Source organism: Myotis lucifugus, unplaced genomic scaffold, assembly GCF_000147115.1.
Source record: "Myotis lucifugus unplaced genomic scaffold, Myoluc2.0 scaffold_386, whole genome shotgun sequence".
NCBI classification, from domain to species: Eukaryota; Metazoa; Chordata; class Mammalia; order Chiroptera; family Vespertilionidae; genus Myotis; species Myotis lucifugus.
In genome coordinates, this window is record NW_005871434.1 from 270449 (window position 1) to 291498 (window position 21050).

Genomic DNA, 21050 nt, shown 5'->3' on the forward strand with positions numbered 1-21050 from the left:
ATTTCATGAGTCAAGGTGAATTTTAGAGGACGTTTATTAAAGCTGATGACAGTGAAACAAGAAAGGGCTGGGGAAATGAGGCTAGTAGATTGATCTGCTTGGCTCTCTGGGAAGTCAGAGAAAAGGGGCCTTGGGGACAGGTTCAGAGGGTTTATCTGGGATGAACTGCTGTTTCCCATTGCTGCCCAGGTTACAAACCTCGTGGGGTCCCTTAGAGTTTAGGAGATGCATGCCTGTGGGGGAAGATGGGGTGGGAGGAGGTGTGGGCGTGCTCCTGGAAGGAGAGCACAACTGGGTCCTTTGTCTTGAGGTTTTTATGTCTCTTGCAGGCAGGAATCTTAGGGGAGGCCTTAGGGGAGGGTTTCAGCAGAACATTCATCAGTTTTCGAGGTGTGCTCCTTCAGGGTTGTGGTCTCCATTGATAGGTGGGGTTGTTAGTCATTGCAGCTGGTCTTGGTGTCACCCATCTGGTTTTGCTGCTTTTCTAGGCCTAGACTGGTTGGTTTTTGTTTTTTTTTGTTGTTTTTTAAACAAATCCAAGCATACTGGAAATTTTATTTCATGCAGACTTGACACAGCAGATCATTGTGGAGCAGTTAAACAATCCAATAAATGTTGCTGGGACAGTTGTAGATCTATATGGAAAAAATGAATTAAATCACGATCACGCCACATACCCTGGTTGGTTTTAAGTATAGTATGGAATTCAGAAACCAAGACCTGGATGTTCAGTGTGTTTATTATTATTTAGGTATCACTAGTCCCAGCGAGACAGACCAGTTCAGAGCCTGATGATCCTCCATGTTCTAGTTTTGCTTTCTTCTTCTTCGATGATGATGATGTTGATGACTCAGAAGATACTGAACATACTACAAAAGTGGAAAGTGCTCATTTTTTTGAACAGCTCTTGTTCTCTCAAAAAGCTTGGCTCCATAATGCTGAGCAAGGAGGGCCACCCCATGCGACCTCTGCCTCTGCCAGCCACTCACGCCGGCGTGGCTGCTGCTTCCAGCTCCTGGTCAGTGCGCCCGCAGGCCCTAATGCTCACCCAGCATTGCCCCGCCAGGCCAGGCCAGGGTCTGTGGACTGGCGGCAAAGGGGGAGGGAACTCAGTCCTGATCCTTCATTCTTTTCCCACTCTCACTATTCTGGTAATTCTGCTTGTAATTGCGTGGAGGACCCCTGCAACATGGACAGTATCTATAATGGTTACAGTCTGCTGCATATTTATTGCCTTGCACTGGAACTCCACCAGGGCTTGTAACATTTGCTGCCTCCACAACCTTTTCTCCTTCAACAAATCCTCTACATCTTCTACACTGCAATGGTAATTCCTGGGTTCATTCTTCTTTATGGCAGTCTGGTACACAAATACATCTTCCTTGGTGTCATTCCTGTTGATGAAACCACATCTGTTTCTTACATTAAACCATTTTACTGTTCCTCAAACCTTCTTTGTGATGACCCTTTTGTCCCTGTCCACAAGTGTGCTGATGTGAGGTTTCACAGGCCACCACTCTCTGTGCTGCTGCCTGTGGTGCTGGGCTGGTGTTGACAGCACTGAGGGTCGGGGCGGTAAGCAGCTGTTGGATATTGGTCTTGCTGCTCATGGTTGTGGTGATGGTGACTGGGGCCAGCTGCAACAGCTGTGGCTTCTCCAAGGGTGTGATGGTTACTAGGTCAGCAGTGGTGGTGGGGCTGCTCAGGGCCTTAAAGGAAATCTTTTCTAAAGAATTAAAGAAAAGTCTGAGAACAATGTCACCAAATAGAGAATATCAATAAAGAGAGAAATTATAAAAATAAACCATATAGAAATTCTGGAGTTGTATAGTACAATAACTGAAATAAAAATTTTACTAGAGTCCAATAGATTTGTTCAGGCAGAAGAAAGAACCAGTAAAATTTTTTAAATTTATTTTTATTTTTTTTAATCTTTAATTTCTTTATTGGTTAAGGTATTACAAGTGTGTCCTCATCCCCCCCATTAACCCCCAACCTCCCCCCCCCTAACTCATGCTCTCATCACCCTGTTGTTCATGTCCATTGGTTTGGCTTATATGCACGCATACAAGTCCTTTGGTTGATCTCTTCCCCTTACCCCACCCTCCCCTACTTTCCCTCTGGGGATTGATAGTCTGATCGATGTTTCTCTGTCTTTGGATCTGTCCCTGTTCATCAGTCTATGTTGTTCTCTATATTCCACAAATGAGTGAGATCATGTGGTATTTATCTTTCTCTGACTGGCTTATTTAACTTAGCATAATGCTTTCCAGTTCCATCCATGCTGTTGCAAATGGCAAGAGTTCCTTCTTTTTTACCGCAGCATAGTATTCAATTGTGTAGATGTACCATGGTTTTTTAATCCACTCTTCTGCTGATGGGCACTTAGGCTGTTTCCAAATTTTAGCTATGGTGAATTGTGCTGCTATGAACATAGGGGTGCATATATCCTTTATGATTGGTGTTTCTGGCTTCTTGGGATATATTCCTAGAAGTGGGATCATTGGGTCAAATGGGAGTTCCATTTTTAGTTTTTTGAGGAAACTCCATACTGTTCTCCACAGTGGCTGCACCAGTCTGCATTCCCACCAGCAGTGCAGAAGGGTTCCTTTTTCTCCACATCCTCTCCAACACTTGTTTATTGATTTGTTGATGATAGCCATTCTGACATGTGTGAGATGATACCGCATTGTCGTTTTGATTTGCATCTCTCGTATAATTAATGACTTTGAGCATGTTTTCATATGTCTTTTGGCCTTCTGTATGTCCTCTTTCGAAAAGTGTCTATCTAGGTCCGTTGCCCATTTTTTGATTGGATTGTTTATCTTCCTATTGTTAAGTTGCATAAGTTCCCTGTAAATGTTGGAGATTAAACCCTTATCGGTGATATCATTGGCAAATATGTTCTCCCATGCAGTGGGCCTTCTTGTTGTTTTGTTGATGGTTTCCTTTGCTGTGCAAAAGCTTTTTATTTTGATGTAGTCCCATTTATTTATTTATTTTCTCTTTAGTTTCCATTGCCCTAGGAGCAGTATCAGAGAAGAAATTCCTCCGGCATATGTTTGCGATTTCGCTGCCTGTGGATTCCTCTAGTATTTTTATGGTTTCCCGTCTTACGTTTGTCTTTTATCCATTTTGAGTTTATTTTTGTGTGTGGTGTAAGTTGGTGGTCTAGTTTCATCTTTTTGCATGTATCTGTCCAATTTTCCAAACACCATTTATTGAAGAGACTCTCTTGACTCCATTGTATGCTCTTGCCTCCTTTGTCGAATATTAATTGGGCATAGTGGTTTGGGTCGATTTCTGGGTTCTCTATTCTGTTCCATTGATCTATATGTCTGTTCTTGTGCCAGTACCAAGCTGTTTTAAGAACAGTGGCTTTGTAATACAGCTTGATATCTGGTATTGATCCCACCTACTTTGTTCTTCTATCTCAGTATTGCTGCAGCCATTTGAGGTCTATTTTTTATTCCAGATGAATTTTTGGAATGTTCGTTCTAGATCTGTGAAATATGCCGTTGGTAATTTGATGGGGATTGCATTGAATCTATAGATTGCTTTGGGTAGTATGGACATTTTGATGATGTTGATTCTACCAATCCATGAGCACAGTATGTTCTTCCATCTGTTTTTGTCTTTCTCTATCTCTTTTTTCAGTGTCCTGTAGTTTTTCGCATATGTCTTTTACCTCCTTAGTTAAGTTTATTCCTAGGTATCTTAATTTTTTTGGTGCGATGGTAAATGGGATTGCTTTCTTAGTCCACTTTCTGCAAGTTCACTATTGGTGTAAAGAAATGCCATAGATTTCTTGGCTTTAATTTTGTATCCTGCTACATTGCCAAATTCATTTATTAAGTCTAATAATTTTTTGATAGAGTCTTTAGGGTTCTCTATGTACAGTATCATGTCATCTGCAAATAATGACAGTTTTACTTCTTCTTTTCCAATTTGGATGCCTTTTATTTCTTCTTCTTGTTTGATCGCAACGGCTAGTACTCCCAATACTATGTTGAACAGGAGTGGTGAGAGGGGGCATCCCTGTCTTGTTCCTGTTCTTAGGGGAAATGGTTTTAGTTTTTGCCCATTGATTATGATGTTGGCTGTGGGTTTGTCATATATGGCTTTTATTATGTTGAGATATGATCCTTCTATTCCTACCTTGCTGAGAGTTTTTATCAAGAAAGGGTGTTGGATTTTGTCAAATGCTTTTTCTGCATCAATTGATATGACTATGTGGTTTTTATCTTTCAATTTGTTTATGTGATGTATTACGTTCATTGATTTGCAGATATTGTACCATCCTTGCATCCCTGGGATAAAACCTACTTGGTCATGGTGTATGATCTTTCTGATGTATTGCTGGATCCGATTTGCTAGGATTTTGTTGAGGATTTTGGCATCTATGTTCATGAGGGATATTGGCCTGTAATTCCCTTTCATTGTGTTGTCTTTATCTGGTTTTGGTATTAGGGTGATGCTGGCTTCATAGAATGAGCTTGCAAGTGTTCCTTCCTCTTGAAATTTTTGGAATAGTCTGAGGAGGATAGGTTTTAGTTCTTCCTTGAATGTTTGGTAAAACTCCCCTGTGAAGCCATCTGGCCCCGGGCTTTTGTTTGCTGAAGCTTTTTGATGACTGCTTCAATTTCTTCCATAGTTATTGGCCTATTCAGATTTTTGGATTCTTCCTGATTAAGTTTTGGAAGGTTGTATTTTTCTAGGAATATGTCCATTTCCTCTAGGTTGTCTAGTTTGTTGGAGTAGAGTTGTTCATAGTATTTTTTAACAATCATTTGTATTTCAGTGGGGTCCGTTGTTATTTCTCCTCTTTCATTTCTGATTTTGTTTATTTGGGTCCTCTCTTTTTGTTTCTTGGTGAGCCTGGCTAGAGGTTCATCAATCTTGTTTATCCTTTCAAAGAACCTGCTCTTGGTTTTGTTGATCTTTTGTATTGTTTTTTTGGTCTCTATGTCATTTATTTCTGCTCTGATCTTTATTATTTCCTTCCTTCTGCTTACACTGGGCTTTTCTTGTTGCTCTCTTTCTAGCTCTTTGAGTTTTAGGGTTAGGTAATTTATTATCATTGTTTCTTGTTTTTTTGCAGTAGGCTTGTAAAGCTATGAACTTCCCTCTCAAGACTGCTTTCGCTGTGTCCCATAGGTTTTGGATTGTTGTGTTTTCATTGTCGTTTGTTGCCATGATGTTTTTTATTTCTTCTTTGATCTCTCTGGTAACCCAGTCATTGTTTAATGTTGATTTTGTGGATTGTTTTTATTGTAGTTGATTTCCAGTTTTATGCCATTGTGATCTGAGAAGATGCTTGATATGATTTCTATCTTCTTGAATTTAAAAAGACTTTGCCTGTGACCCAATATATGGTCTATCTTTGAAAATGACCCATGTGCACTTGAGAAGAATGTATATTCTGTGGCTTTGGGGTGAAATGTTCTGAAGATGTTAATTAATTCCATCTGATCTAGTGAGTCATTTAGGATTGATGTTTCTTTGCTGATTTTTTGTTTAGAGGATTTGTCCAATGGTGATAGTGGGGTGTTAAAGTCCCCTACTATGATTGTATTGCTGTCAATCTCTCCCTTGATCTCCTCCAGAAGTTTTCTTATGTATTTGGGTGCTCCTATATTGGGTGCGTATATGTTTACCAGAGTTATTTCTTCTTGTTGGATTGCTCCCTTTAGTATTATGAAGTGGCCTTCCTTATCTCTTTTTATGTCCTTCAATTTGAGATCTAATTTGTCAGATATAAGTATTGCTACCCCAGCTTTTTTTCCCGTTTCCATTCCTCTGAAAAACCTTTGTCCATCCCTTCACCATCAGTCTGTGTGCATCTTTTTTTTTTTGAGGTGGGTTTCCTGTAGACAGCAGATATATGGATCATGTTTTCTTATCCACTCAGTTACCCTATGTCTTTTGATTGGGGCATTTAATCCATTTACATTTAAAGTTATTATTGATAGATACTTGTTTGTCGCCATTTTTATTCTTTACCCCTGTTTTTTTTTCTTTGTTTCCTGTTTCTTCTTTTTACAGCAGACCCTTTAGCATTTCTTGCATTGCTGGTTTGGTGGTAATAAACTCCTGTAGTCCTTTTTTTGTCTGTGAAGCTCCTGATTTCATCCTCAATTTTGATGGATAGCCTTGCTGGGTACAGTATTCTTTGATTCAGACCCTTCCTTTGTATGACTTTGTATATTTCATTCCATTCCCTTCTTGCCTGATGTGTTTCTGTTGAGAAACCAGTCGCTAGTCTGATGGGGGATTCTTTGTAGGTAACTTTCTGTCTCTCTCTGGCTGCTTTTAAGATTCTTGCTTTGTCGTTGGTGTTTGCCAATTTAATTATAATGTGCCTTGGCATTGGTCTTTTGGGGTTCATTTTGTTTGGGACTCTGTGAGCTTCTTGGATTTGTGTGAGTTTTTTCTTCCCTATATCAGGGAAGTTTTTTGTCATTATTTTTTCAAACAGGTTTTCTATTCCTTGCTCAGTTTCCTCTCCTTCTGGCACCCCTATTATGCGGATGTTGTTTTGTTTCGTGTTGTCCCAAAGTTCTCTTAGGCTCTCCTCCCGTTTTTTAATTTTTTTTTCCTAGAAGCTGCTCTGCTTGGGTATTTTTTCCTACCTTGTCTTCTAACTCACTGATGCAGTCCTCTGCTTCTTCTAGTCTACTGTTGATGCTTTCTATTGAGTTCTTTATAGCAGTGATGTCATTTTTCATTTCTTCTTGGGTCTTCTTCATTTCCTCTTGGTTCTTACACATATTGTTGAATTTGTATTCCATTCTTTTCATCCACCTTATGACCATTTCTCTGAATTCTTTCTCTGACACGTTGCTTGCCTCCATTGCCTCCATTTCATTTACTTCCTTTTCTGGTGATGCCTGTTTTTCTTTCATATGCAGGCTGTTTCTTTGTCTCCCCATGATCTCTCTTCTCCAGGTGTTTGGTTATGTAGTTCTCTTTCTGCTGTGTTGATTTAAAGGCACAAAATACAACACAACAAGGCACAATGCACTGAACACAAATGTATTCACGATACTAACAACCCCAAATAAAGGTGACCACCAGAGCAAAGAGAATTAGGGGATAAGGAAGAAAGAAGAGAAAAAGAAAAAAAAAGGAGTGCAAAAATGAAATTGGGAAAAGGAAAAAAAAGTAAGAGAGAAAAGAAAGGGAAGGAAATAGAAGAGGGGAAGAAACTATTTATATGAGGAGAAAACTCCAATAGAACAGCCACTAATCCCAACAAATTCTAGCAACAGATCCCTGGAGATGAATACAATCTACAAACAACAACTAATATTAAGTGAGGCGAGGGAAAACAGGAGCAAAAAAATAACCGGGGAAAAAAACCAACAAACAAATAAAAAGCAAAAGCAAAACAATCTCACAAACAAGCATAAAAAACCCAATATACTCAACAATCAAGCAAACAACAACAAAATGACAGAGAGAAAAAAATTTGGATAATGAAGAAAGATAAGAGAGAGGTGTATATGGATTTAGAGCAGGGGATTGGAAATTAGATACATAAGTAGGGTGAACTTTTAACGGGGGTAAAAAGAAGGAATAGGGAAAATCTAAAGCAGGAATAGGGTAAGAGAAATAGGACAACAAAAGGGGAAAAGTGAGGAAGAGAGTTTTGGCAGAAAGGTAAAGTTGAGGTAGAGAAAAATGATGCTAAAGGAAAGATGAAAATAGAACGTAGAACACTAATCCCAAAATAAAATAAAGAGAAAATAAAATGACACTTAAAAAGAAGGTAAAATGGTAGTAGTAATAATACTGGTTAAAAAGAAAAAGGTAGTAATTAAAAAGGTAAAATCAGGTGATAAAAAAAGAAAAAAATTAGTTTCTTAATTAAAAGGTGAAAATAAAAATAAAAATGTGTAGTAGTGAAGGTCCTTCATGTCTACTCTTCTGTGTGGCACGACTTAGTCCTGTCAGGTATTCAGGAGAATGTTGAAGTTCCCTGCGATACACTGTTCCTCTGTGTTGTAAACCACAGTCCTGATTTTAAAGCAGGCTGTATTTGTTTCCCAGACTGCCTTTATTTGTGTTTACAGAAGAGACAGTTTGTGGTTCAGCCCCTGGGTGGCAGTGTTTCTGGATTGACCTCCGAGGCTATAAGTCCTCTCTAGCCAGTAGTTAGGTTTTTGTTTTCCCTATCGCACTTAATACTGATTTGGGAGAGTCAACTGCCCAGAGCTGGTTCTTTGATCATTACTCCCTGCTCTGTTTCCCAGGTTCCACAAAAACAACTTTCCCCTGCAGTCTCTGTGAGTGACCCCAATTGGGCGATCCTATGTATTGGGTTTAATAATCAAATGAAAAGATTTAAGGGGGAGAGAAAAAAAGAAGAGCCTGAGAAGGTGTGCGAATTCGCAACCCTCCACTGTCCAGCTCTGTGTGCAGTCTCTTCCGCACGTCCTCTCTCCCCTGGCACTAAGCAGCCGGTACACTGGCAAAATCCGATGCTGCCTTTTTGCATCCAGTCCAGCTATGGGCTTATTTTTAGAGTTCCCTTCTGCCAGCAGCCCTGTGGGACCCCTTCCACACTCGCGGATCACGCTGGCCCCAACGGCCCACGGACTTTGTGGGGGGCAAACTACCCCCGCGTGCATTCCTCTCTCCAACTTGAATTGCAAACCGCATCTTTATCTAGGCGAAATCTGACCTTTCCGTGAGGAGGAGCAGGGCTCCTCTGAGTCCACGTATTCGCGCTGCTTGAGATCTGGTGTTTCTGAGTTAGTAGGTAATCCCTGGATGCCGTGGTTGCAGGATTTCTGGATGTATACGCTTCCGATAACAACCACTCAAGATGGCGTGGTCTCCGCGGCTGAGCCAGCATTCCGGGAGAGATTTCAGCAGCAGTGGAGGCTGCCTGGTTAGGGGAGCCCCATCCGGCAGTCTCCAACAGTCCCCTTTCTCCAGGAGGCCTCTGCCTTTCCCAGCTGCAAACTGTCTCCCAGCTGAATCTACTCTGCCTATTCGGGCTGGATGTTCCTTGTTTCAGCTGCTCACCCTATCTGCTCCAGGACAAGGCACGGGACACGTCCGTCTATACCGCTGCCATTTTAGCTCTCAAGAACCAGTAAAAATTGAACATAGGTCCATTGAGATGATTCAGTCTGAGGAACAGAAAAAGAAAATAAAGAAAAATTAGCAGAGATTCAGAGACTTGAAGGACACCATCAAGCATATCAACATATGCATAATGTGAGTATCAGAAGGAGAGGAGGAATGAAAAGAGAAAGACAGAATACTTGAAGAAGTAATGGCTGAAAACTGAAAATTTGATGAAAGTGTTAGGCTACAAAGAATTTCAAGTAGGATAAACTGAAAAGGGTCTACACTTAGATACCTAATCATCAAAGACAAAGAAAGAATCTTGAAAGCAGCAAGAGAGAAGTGTCTCATCATGTACAAGTGATCCTTAACAAGATTAACAGCTTATTTTTCACTGAGGAAACTGAGGCTCTGATAAGGTGGGGCCGAAGTTCCCAGGATTGGGTGGGGGTTGGAGCAGTGCCTTCTGACACCAGCATAGACCTCAAGCTTCAGCCCCACCCTAGATGACTTCTCTCATAGCTGTGTCAGGCATTTCATCTCTACCCCAATTTTCTGAGAGGAAGTGGGGTCCCCACATAGTTTCTCATTCTTCTTCCTAAGTTTGGGGGAATGGACCTGAGGAGGGGCTGCTGAGGGCAATACATGAGATTATAAAAACCATAGTCCAGGGAGGAGCTGGACAGAAGAACAGAGAGGAGAAGAGGATGGCAGAGATGTGTGTCCCCAAGTGTTAGAAACAAGGCGAATCCTCAGATTCAGGGGTCCTGGTAGAACACAAAGCACACTCGGGAGCCAGGCAGCAAGGCAAATATCTTTACTCCTGCAGGAGGGTGCGCACGCACATGGTTTGGAAGCACCGCACACTGAACAGGCAGTCTGCTCGGCTTTATAAACCTGATGCACGTGAGCTGTCCCTTACTCTTTTTTATTTATTTTTGAAAAAAAATATTTTTATTGCTTTCAGAGAGGAAAGGAGAGGAAGTGAGAGAGATAGAAACATCAATGATGAGAGTCATTGATCGGCTGCCTCCTGCATGCTCCCTACCAGGGACCTAGCCCGCAACCCAGGCATGTGCCCTTGACTGGAATTGAACCTGGGACTCTTCAGTCCACAGGCCGTTGCTCTATCCACTGAGCCAAACTGGCTAGGGCTTTTTTTTAAAAAAATATTTTTATTGATTTCAGAGAGGGAGAGAGAGATAGAAACATCAGTGATGAGAAAAAAATCATTGATCGGCTGCCTCTTGCACGCCTCACACTTGGAATCAAGCTGTCAACCCGGGCATGTGCCCTGACCGGAAATAGAACCGTGACCTCCTGGTTCACAGGTTGATGCTCAACCACTGGCCACACTGGCTGGGTGAGTCCCTTACTCTTTTTTTTCCTCAAAGTATCAATTTATTAGTTTTAGTAAAAACACATTTAATAAAATAACCACATAGAGGCATCAGATGTATGATGATACTGTAATGAAGATGAAGAAACTACATCCATAGCAATAACTCTCACTTTGCTCTTCCAAAAGTTTAAGATGACACAAGAAAAAGAAATGACTTGATATCTGTCTCTCTTCACCAGCATTCTCCAACACCCCTAGGAGGATCTATTAGTGCAACAGCAATTTCAGCATTAAAATGCAATCCGTGAACTTTCTGTACCTAAGAAAATACATGTAAGTCTCACAGCAGCCAAATCAAATTAAAAACATAGAAAAACAGATTACTGTATACCTGATGATTCTAGATAAGGAGTAAACACTAATCAAAAGATGTCTTGGATCAATAAAGAAAAAAAATTAAAAAAAGCTGTCTTGGGCATATTTGATTCAGCCTTTTCTAGCATTAAGTTATGGGTCATGTATACAGGGCACAGAGGCAAATGGTAGTGGGAAATGTCTGAGTTTGGTTGAAGGTCAGGGGGCCCAGTTACTAATATCCCCTAAACCCTGCCCCTGGCCCACCTTCTAGGAGGCTGTTTCTGATTTATCAAAAGAAGTAACACAGCCCAAATGATGCATATATCACCACAATTACAATTATTTGTCAATCTGTAAGTTTTCTTTTGTGCTTTTGCTTGTAGAAATTTGGAGGTTTGTCATAAAACTATGTTGTATGCGACATTTGATTTGAGTAGCACTACTGTAACTTCCTGGTTCCATGAGATGGAATGAGAGAGGATAGAGAGCATGCAGCTGCAGGAGAAATCACAGAGTGCCTCTAAGAAGACTATGCTCTTTTCTTCTCTGAGCAACATGGCTGTGCTTGGCCGCATCAGTAAACCGTGGAAGTGGAGTGAAGTCCTGGCATAGTGGAGATGCATCCAGGGCGTGTCTGAGGGATCAGGACGGCTCAGAGAGTCCTGGGCAAGCTGGAAAGACTGGGCTTTTGTTTCTGGAAGATAACGTTCAGGGGTGGAAATTCAGCAGAGAAAATTGCCTATTGCCTGACCCTTTCTCTTCTCTCCCAGACTCAATTGACAGTCAATTACAGAGAATGTCTGGTGAGATTTTCAGTTTTAAGCAAATTTGGTACTTCTTGTTTTTGAGCCCAAAAGTGAAGAGGAAATCTTATTTTCTTTTTATTTATTTATTTATTTATTTATTTATTTTTTATTTTGTTTTATTGCTTAAAGTATTACAAAGAGTATTACATATGTCTCCCCCCCCCCCGCCCCCAGTCCCTTACTCTTGATTGGAGCTCAGGCTCACAGTCTTTCACAATTGGCTAATTCAAAGGAAGGGGTTGACCTTTGACATTTCAAGATGGCGGCCCCTAGGGGAGCTGCAAGTCATTCGGCCAACATGGTGGCTGCCAAGTCACGTGAGCCAAAATGGCGGCTGTCTAAACTTCTTTGACAGAAAAGATCACTTGTTTATTCTCACACAAGGAACCAGGTGGCTCTGATGAGGCTGAACCCTCATTCTGGGGTAATGGGGAGGGCAGGGCTCCAGAGTCCTGGGGGAGTCCAGGTCTGGCCTCCAGCCTGCAAGGTGGGAAGAGGGTCTGGTCTCCAGTAGGGCTCAGAGGCCAGAAGGCAGTGAGTGGGAAGACATATATGAAATGCTGAAAGAAAAAAACTGTCAACCAAGAATTCCATATCCAGAAAAATGACATTATTCAGCCATAGAAAGGAATAAAGTACTGTGACAACATTGATGAACCTTGAAAACACTATGCTAAATGAAAGAAGCCAGACACAAAGGGTATTGTATGATTCCATTTGTATGAAATATACAAAATAAGTCAATTGATAGAGACAAAACAGATTAGGTTTTTAGACTCTGGAGGAAGGTGAGAATGTGGAGCAACTGTTTAAATGATATGAGGTTTCCTTTTGGGGTGATGAAAATGTTCTGGAACTAGCTACTGATGGCTGCACAACATTTACAACCATATGAATGTACTAAATGCTACTGAACTGTATAGTTTAAATGGTAAGTTTTATGTTATGTGTATTTTACCAATAAAAGAAATGAATGGAGTCTTTCAGGATGAAATCTGAATCTAGACAATAATGCAAATCTACATGAAGAAATATAAAGTACCAATAAAGGTAACTACACAAGTAAATATAAAACATTTTTGTTTGTTATTCCTTCCTCCCCCATATGATTTAAAAGACAACTGTATAATGCAATAATTAGAAACCAAAGTTGATGAGCACACATGTATAAAGATGTAATTTGTGATAAAAGCAGCATAAAGGGTGGGGAGAAATGAAACTATATAGGAGCAAAGTTTTGCATACTATTAAAAGTAAGTTGTTATTAATATTAACTAGATTGTTATAAATTAAGATGTTAAAAGTAATCCCAGGACAAACCCTAAGGAAATAATTAAAAAATATATAGTAAAATAAATAAGAGAATTTAAATGACACACTAGAAAATATTTATTTAATACAAAAGAAGATAGTAATGGAGGAACTGAAGAAGAAAAAGATATCTATATACATAAAAGCCTAATATGCAAATTGTCCCCTTGGGAATTTGACCGGGAGACTAGGAGTTCGATCACTCGCTATGACTTGCACTGACCACTAGGGGATGGCATAGAAGAAAGGAAGGCCCGGGCCAGCAGCTGGCAGCCAGAAGGCCTCAATCGCCTCTGATCGCCAGCCAGGCCTAGGACCCTACCCATGCACGAATTTCATGCACCGGGCCTCTAGTAGGGGATATAAAAACCAAATAGCAAAATGGCAGATATAAACCTTTCCTTATCAGTAATTACATTAAATATAAATGGATTAAACTCTCCAATTCAAAGGCAGAGATTGACAGAATGGATAAAAATGACCTAATTATATGCTGTCTATAGAGTACATAGATTTAGATGTGAACAAAACCAACTCCATCTCTGCATCCAGATTTCATTTCATTTTTAAGTTTCATGCTGTGATCAACTTCACTATCCTTAACAAGCACATCAAAGCCTTCTAGTTGATGATTATATGTGTTCTTTAAAATGTAGCCATAAAATTTTGTTAGTAGTGGCCACAATGGCATGACAACAGATAAATATCAAACTGGTGATAGTACTGATTTAAGAAATCACCTGTCACAAGACCATCAGGAGGTATGGTACTACTGCATTCTTTGTCCCTTTGTCTTGTCAATCATCAGTACCTGAGTTATACTATAAAAAAGTACTGTGACAGGGGTCTGGTAGTAAAGAATATATTTTTCTTAAATATATTTTATTGATTTTTTAAAGAAAGAAAGGGAGAAGGATAAAGAGTTAGAAACATTGATGAGAGAGAAACACCAATCAGCTGCCTCCTGCACACCTCCTACTGGGGATGTGCCCGCAACTAAAGTACATGCCCTTGACCGGAATCGAACCTGGGACCTTTCAGTCCGCAGGTGGACGCTCTATCCACTGAGCCAAACCGGTTAGGACGTAAAGAATAATTTGCACAGACTGCTGGGTTGTCTGCTCTGCTCCAGCCTAACCTTCCTGTAAGTAAATAATCCTATAATAAATTGTTATTTCTATGGAGTTGCCTGCTTTGTTCTTTGGTCTGAAGAGAACTTCTCCTTATAGTAGCCATTACACCTTTGCCCCACCATTGGACAAAGAAATTCACTTTAGATTAAAATTAAAGATAGTGTCCAGCTGATTTGACTCAATGGTTGAGCATCAACCTATGAACCTGGAGGTCATGATTCGATTCCCCGTCAAGGCACATGCCCGGATTGTGGGCTCGATCCCCAGTGTGGGGCATGCAGGAGGTAGCCTATCAATGATACTCTCTCATCCTTGATGTTTCTATCTCCCTCTCCCTTCCTCTCTGAAATCAATAATAAAAGTATATTTAAAAAATTAAAGATAGTAACATAAAACTGACTGAATCAGATAGGAAATCAGGAGTCCATACATAAATAAATTCAAAACTTGATACACATAGTTTCAAAGAAACTCTCTACAAGATAGTAATTACAAAATGGAAAGGGTACCTGCTCCGTGCAGTGGTTAAGCAGGGACTCAGAGGTCCACCTGCCTGGTTCTAACTCCCAGCCCATCACTTATAGGCGGTGTGACCTCAGGCAGTTTCTGCCTTCTCTATTTCTGTCCTCATCTCTAAAGCAGGATAATAACTACCTTTTTCTGTCAGTGCTCCTCAACCAAAGACCACCAGGAGCACACCTGTGGTTTTTTATTTGTTGCAGCAAGGTAGAATGGACAGCACAGGGTTCTGGGGTGTGTATGTGCTAAGTGCCATTACTACTGAGTATTTATCATTGAGATAGGAAATTTATAACCATTACTAGTGCACTGTATTAGACTTCACATTAACAGTATGAAGCAGAGTAATTGTCCCATTTTACAGATGAGGAAACTGAGGCTCTGATAAGGTGGGGCCGAAGTTCCCAGGATTGGGTGGGGGTTGGAGCAGTGCCTTTTGACACTAGCATTGACCTCAAGCTTCTGCCCCACCCTAGATGACTTCTCTCATAGCTGTGTCAGGCATTTCATCTCTACCCGCAACTTTTCCAAGAGGAAGTGGTGTCCCCACATAGTTCCTCATTCTTCTTCCTGACTTTGGGAGGAATAGCCCCTGGAGGGGCTGTTGAGGAAATTCATGAGGTTATAAAAACCATAGTCCAGGGAGGAGCTGGAAAGAAGAACAGAGAGGAGAAGAGGATGGCAGAGATGTGTGTCCCCAAGGAACCAGGTGGCCCTGATGAGGCTGAGCCCCCATTATGGGGTAATGGTGGGGAGGCCAGGGCTCCAGGGTCCTGGGGGAGTCCAGGTCTGTCCTCCAGCCTGCAAGGAGGGAAGAGGGTATGGTCTCCATTAGGGCTTTGAAGCTCAGATGAATACATTCTGTCCTGTTCAGAGGAGAGGGAGATATTTCAAGGCCAGAGATCATCTGAGAAAGACCCTGGGCTGTCGAGGAGCTCAAGAAGTTTGCCAGGTACGGGGATGGGTGGTTCAGGAGCAAGCACTTGGGGAAGGGGGCAGCTGGGAGGCCACCTCCAGCATGGGTGGGTTGAGGCAGGTTCTGTCCCTAGCTCCCAGCTCTGCCCATTCCGTAACAGAGTGTCTAACCCGGGCCCCTCTGCTTCTGATACTGCTCCTCATCTCTTTGGGTCTCTTCATGCTCATGCTGATCACCCTGATTCAAGGTGAGTTTGGGGCTAGGGGCTGGGAGTCCTGAGCCTCTTGGGGTTTTCCCTCTGGGTTGGTCTTTTCCCTTTTCCACAGTCCTCAAAACCACTAGGGCTGGGATATTTGGACTCTTTGTCATCTCCTGTGTGACTGTGGGCTGGTTACTACCTCTCTCTGAGCCTTTTTCCTTATCTGTGAAATGCAGCTCATTTTCTTCCAGGTGGGTTTGTGGGGCGAGGGTTAGGTTCTCAGATCTTGAAACCAAAGGTGGCACAGGATCAGACATACTGTAGACACTCAATTAAGGGGAATTCTCTGCTCTTTTGTAGTCTCCAGGATCCAACAATCCCTGCCAAGAGAGGTGGATGATCAGGAGAGCCACAGCCCGGGTGAGGGGTTGGAGGCTGGGTTCTGGAATGGGAAGGGCTCTGAGTTGCGTGACCTTGGACGAGCCACCGCTGTGAGGTAGAGGGCAGGCAGGAGTGGGGGAGGAGATTGGATCCCTGTGTGCGGTCCTGGGGGCCAGGATGTTGGGAAGTCACTGCCTAAGGCTCACTTTTCTTGTTTGTATAATGGGCTGTTGCGGTTACCATGAGATGCAGAAATCACGGGGCCCTCTCTGCACCGAGCACACAGTAGGTGCTTAATAACTGAAGTCTTCTTCTTCCAGTGGTTGTTTTGCAATCAGACCTGGAGGAGATCCTCCATCAGCTGAGCAGGATGAATGCCACCCTGAGTAAGGTTCAGACATCAAGGTCAGGAGGGAGTTGGGGGGGTCATAGGTGGGGCTGAGGCTCACCTCCCGTGGCTGCCATTCTGAAAATGGCAGGGCAGAATGGGATCTTTCTCATGGGTTTCTTGGAGACTGAGCTGATAGCTGGACAAAGGGGCCTGGCCCTGGATTTCCCATATCTGATGCCTGTGTTGGGGGCCTGGGAGCCTAGCAACCTGTCTCCCCAACTGTCCCAACCTCGTCCCTGCTCCCCAGCTGGCCTGTGCCGTCGCTGCCCCTGGAATTGGGACTTCTTCCAGGGAAGCTGTTATATCTTCTCCAAGATTCAGAGCACCTGGGATGCTTCTGTCTCTGCCTGTGAGGACATGAGGGCCCAGCTAGTGGTCATTAACAATGCTGAGGAGCAGGTATGCCAGGCAAGGTTCCTGTCTGGGCTGGGCCAGGTCAACAAAAAGCCTTCTGCCACTCTCTTCTGCCCTTCGAGAGATGGAGGTTTGGGGTGTGATGCAGTCAGGGAAGGCTTCCTAGAGGAGAAACCATGATGGACTTGGGAAGGTCATGTAAAAGTGCTGTCTATGTATGTAAAGAAAGGAAACTCAGAGTAATTTTTCCCTTGACACATAAGTGAATTGAGAAATAAATTAATACATTTCCACACATCCACAGCATTAATGCACATGTGAATGCATACAACTTAAGTAGGGGATGCAGTCTAGGACACAGAAAGACTTCTGTGGGAGGCAGGGGACCATGAGAATGTGGGCAGACATGGGATGGGTGGCCTTCACCAATCTTCCTCCTGATACCCCACCCCTCCCCCACCCCTAGAAATTCCTGAAATCTTGGGATATCAGAAATGATAAAAGCACCTGGATCGGCCTCAGTGACAAACACAATGAAGGGTCCTGGCAATGGGTGGACAACACCCACTTACATCTCAGGTGACTTGCCAGCGACAATGGCCTGGGAGTGGGAGGGTAGGGAAGAGACCTGCACCTAAAGCCAGGGTTGCTCAGACTCTGGGGTTGGAAAGTATCACCTGAAAAAGTGGGTTGAGATGCAGAGTCCTGAGTCCACCATGGTGGGGTGGGGGATTTGATTCTCTAAGTCTATGTATGGGCCCAGGAATCTGTATTTTTATTTTGCTAGCACTGATTGAGGGAGGTGGTATTTGAACCCACATTTTGAAAACCCTGTCTCTGAATTCACCATCCTCTCTAGCTGATTCTTAGAAATTTGTTACCAAAGGCCATGGACCAGCTGGTCCAAAGGTGGGTTGGGGAGTTGGCTTTGGGTCGGGGAGGGAACTCATAGCTTTGATGGTGTTCACAGCTTCTGGAAAGAAGGGGAACCTAACAATCAAGGAGAGGAGGACTGTGTGGAACTGTCCGGTGATGGCTGGAATGATAACAAATGTAGTGAAGAACACTTCTGGATCTGCGAGAAGCCCTCTGCTCTGTGCCCAGGCCTCTGAGGGCCATGTCCCCCACTCTCACCCCTGCCCCCTGTTCAGTCCCCAGGATCAGGCAACTTGGCCATGCCCTTTGCTAGATCCTCTCTGGTCCCACCCACTTGTTTTTATTCCTCCTGAACTGAAATCTTAGAGATCTTGAGATTCTAAGAACCCTTTCTCCCTCCAAAGGCTATAGACCATCTCTCTTCTATTGATAGTCTTAGTGCCCCCAGTCAGCCCCCACGATATCCTCTTAATAAAGTCACACACTGCATTATGCCTGCATTGAACTTACTCGCCAATGTTTTAGTTATTACAGTTCTATAATATAGTTGATTTACACCACAACATTGTCTTCTCTCAATGTTTCTTTCTACTACTGCGCATTTTATTTCCTAGATACAATTCTGAATCAGTTTGTAATTTTGGTGGGGAATATACATGTGTATGTATATGTCTGTCTGTCTATTTACTCATTCATTCATGAACCAGTTATTTATTCAGGTACCTTTAAAATATTCTTCAGCAAAATTTTATGATTTTCTTCGTATGCATTTTGAAAAAACATTATTTCAGGTATGTGCATTCGTTTTCAATTGATACTGTACCAAATCACCACAAACTTACTGACATAAGACAATTCAAATTCATTATCTTATAGTTCTGGAAGTCAGACCCAAACGAGTCTGATAATGTTGAAATCAAGGTGTTGACAGGGCTGTGTTTCTTTCTGGAGGTTCTGGGGGACAATTTGTTTTCTTGCTTTTCCCAGCTTCTTGAGGCGGCCTGCACTACTTGGCTGGTGGCCCCTTCCAACACCTTCAGAGCCAACAACGACATGGATCTTTCTTACTTTGCACTGCTTACTTTGCACTGACCCTTTGCCTCCTCTTCCACATTGAAGGGACCTTTGCTATTACATTGGGGCCACTGGATAATTTCATATGACCTTACTATTTTAAGGTCAGTGGATTAGGAACCCTAATTCTATTGAAGTATAGTCACCTCCATCTTGGGTAAAAATTGCTGTTTAAAATTTTAACCCTGCTACCCTGTAAACATTTGCTTGCTTAAATAATAGGTAAAATAAGGCTACTCCCCACTCCAGAGAGGCCATAAAATATGCCCCAGACAGAGTTGTCAGTGCTGGCGCCAGGCCAGGCCTTGAGATATGGTCTCACAGCTCTGTCCCAGCAAACAGGACTTTTTCTCAGAAGGTCCAGAAGTCTCATTCCAAATTTGGAAAACAAAGAGCTGAAAAATATATAAATGGAAAAGACTTCCACTATATTGGGCCCCAGAATTTGAGAAGCAAGAGTTCCTCTGGGCCCGCTAGGGCTAGCAAAAATGAATAGGACTCCAAATAAATTTGGCTTATTGATTAAGGCATCTTCTAATTTACAGTATAACACTATCTGCAACCTTCACTCTCATTTTTCCATGTAGCTAACACATCCACAGGTTCTGGGGATTAGGACATGGGCATCTTTAGGGGGACATTATTCTGCTCACCATATTGTGTTATTATTGTTGTGCTGAATGGGATACATCTCAATGACAGATGTGAATTAGGGGACAAGAACCCAACACTCTCTGCTCTTGACCTAGAAAACTCCGAGGCATGTTCCACATGATTGCCCCAGATGCCTTTAGCAGTCACCTGCTCAATAATGCCAATTCTTTCTTATGGTGTCCTTCTCTTCCCTGTGTCACTTTCCCACTTCCCTCCTGGTGTTGTCTGAGGATGATACTGCTTGCATTGAAATCCTTGTCTTCAGTATCCAGGGGAACTGAAGTAAATTCAGGTTGTGTTTATGTGTTTATTCTGAATGGTGGGCTAGAACCATGCCTGATGAATGGATGGGCAGAGACTGGATGAACCATGTCATTTCCAGACTGGGATATCTATCATCTATCATCTATCTATCTATCTATCTATCTCGATCTATCTATCTATCTATCTATCTATCTATCTATCTATCTATCATCTATTATCTATCATCTATCTATCATCTATCACAGTGATGGCGAACCTATGACACGCGTGTCAGAGGTGACACGCGAACTCATTTTTTTGGTTGATTTTTCTTTGTTAAATGGCATTTAAATATATAAAATAAATATCAAAAATATAAATCTTCGTTTTACTATGGTTGCAAATATAAAAAAATTTCTATATGTGACATGGCACCAGAGTTAAGTTAGGGTTTTTCAAAATGCTGACACGCCGAGCTCAAAAGGTTCGCCATCACTGACTTATCATCTATCTATTTTTATGGCTCTTTTTAGCTTATTGCATGAAGGAGTTACACTAGTCCAAGTTAAAAGCAGACCCAAAATGGTTACATTATACAAACTGTGAGTTTTTAAACTTTTGACAAGGGACAGAAGGGAAATGCTACTCATTGCCAGGAAACCTTCACTTAAGCTTCAGTGAGCCAAAAGCACTTAAAACCCAGGAACCTTCAGCTGGTGTCCTTAGCCAGTCTAATCTCTATGAGGAACTGGCATATGTTCTTACACTGGTCACCCTGTAGCTGAATTACTTCTCCATATTCTATATGCTCAATTACAGTACCATTGAAGGCAATTTTCTTCTTAAATGTCTCAACTAGTTTCTTTTGATTGTAATCATCAGTGAGCCCTTGGACAATAGTAAGGGTCTTCTGCGATTTCTCTGTTGAATTCTTGAACGAGTATAATCCTCAGGGCTAGCTGGAAGTTCTGGAACAAAAGCAGTAACTTGGGTGTATCGCCCTACTTGCATCAGCAAAGGGGTTGAAAGAGTGGAGGTTCTGGATAGCGGACATATGACATGATTTCTTTTCCTTGGTAGAACAGCTGGTGGAAGGCTGAAGCAGAGGGTGTGTGTGTGTGTGTGTGTGTGTGTGTGTGTGTGTGTGTGTGTGAAGGAGCAGGCAGAACGTGAGGGGGGTGCAGGGGAAGGTTGCTGAGTTCTCAGCAGTGGCTCAGTGACTGGGGCCCAGATTGGGACATTTAAGAGTGACTAATCATGTCCTTGTACTCTCTTCTCCCCGACCTCCTTCTGAAGTTCTGGAACAACAGCAGTTACTTGGGTGCAAGATAGTGTGGCCACATACTAAACTTGACAAGCTCAAGGGAGGCCTGCATGGCGGCCTTACAAACTCAATGACCTAAAGTAACCAATAGG

General features: G+C 42.3%; 1 protein-coding gene and 1 pseudogene across 5 annotated transcripts; one reads left to right on the forward strand and one right to left on the reverse strand.

Moving 5' to 3' along the window:
* The first annotated feature begins 15139 nt into the window (after window positions 1–15139).
* CD209 (CD209 molecule) lies at window positions 15140–18155 on the forward strand. Of its 5 annotated transcripts, none has more exons than XM_006101897.3 (8): window positions 15140–15288; window positions 15421–15498; window positions 15623–15709; window positions 16022–16081; window positions 16363–16428; window positions 16681–16832; window positions 17254–17366; window positions 17758–18155. In XM_006101897.3, exons 1-8 carry the CDS (start codon window positions 15225–15227, stop codon window positions 17897–17899), a joined length of 762 nt encoding a protein of 253 aa, XP_006101959.1. In that variant the 5' UTR covers window positions 15140–15224; the 3' UTR covers window positions 17900–18155. The 5 variants fall into 5 exon arrangements, with proteins under 5 accessions (XP_006101959.1, XP_023599139.1, XP_014322759.1 ...); XM_014467273.2 differs by having other exon boundaries at window positions 15196–15333; XM_006101899.3 differs by having other exon boundaries at window positions 15202–15255.
* Window positions 18156–20343: 2188 nt separating this feature from the next.
* On the reverse strand, window positions 20344–20688 carry LOC102435572 (annotated as a pseudogene).
* Window positions 20689–21050: the final 362 nt, after the last annotated feature.

What these genes read in the sequence shown, in the direction of transcription:
- CD209 (XM_014467273.2), top strand. Translation starts at nt 15,225, where the DNA reads ATGGCAGAGATGTGTGTCCCCAAGGAACCAGGTGGCCCTGATGAGGCT. An exon ending in TCAGGAGAGCCACAGCCCGG is followed by an intron (nt 16,082 to 16,362) that starts GTGAGGGGTTGG and finishes TTCTTCTTCCAG; the next exon opens with TGGTTGTTTTGCAATCAGAC. An exon ending in CAGGATGAATGCCACCCTGA is followed by an intron (nt 16,429 to 16,680) that starts GTAAGGTTCAGA and finishes CCTGCTCCCCAG; the next exon opens with CTGGCCTGTGCCGTCGCTGC.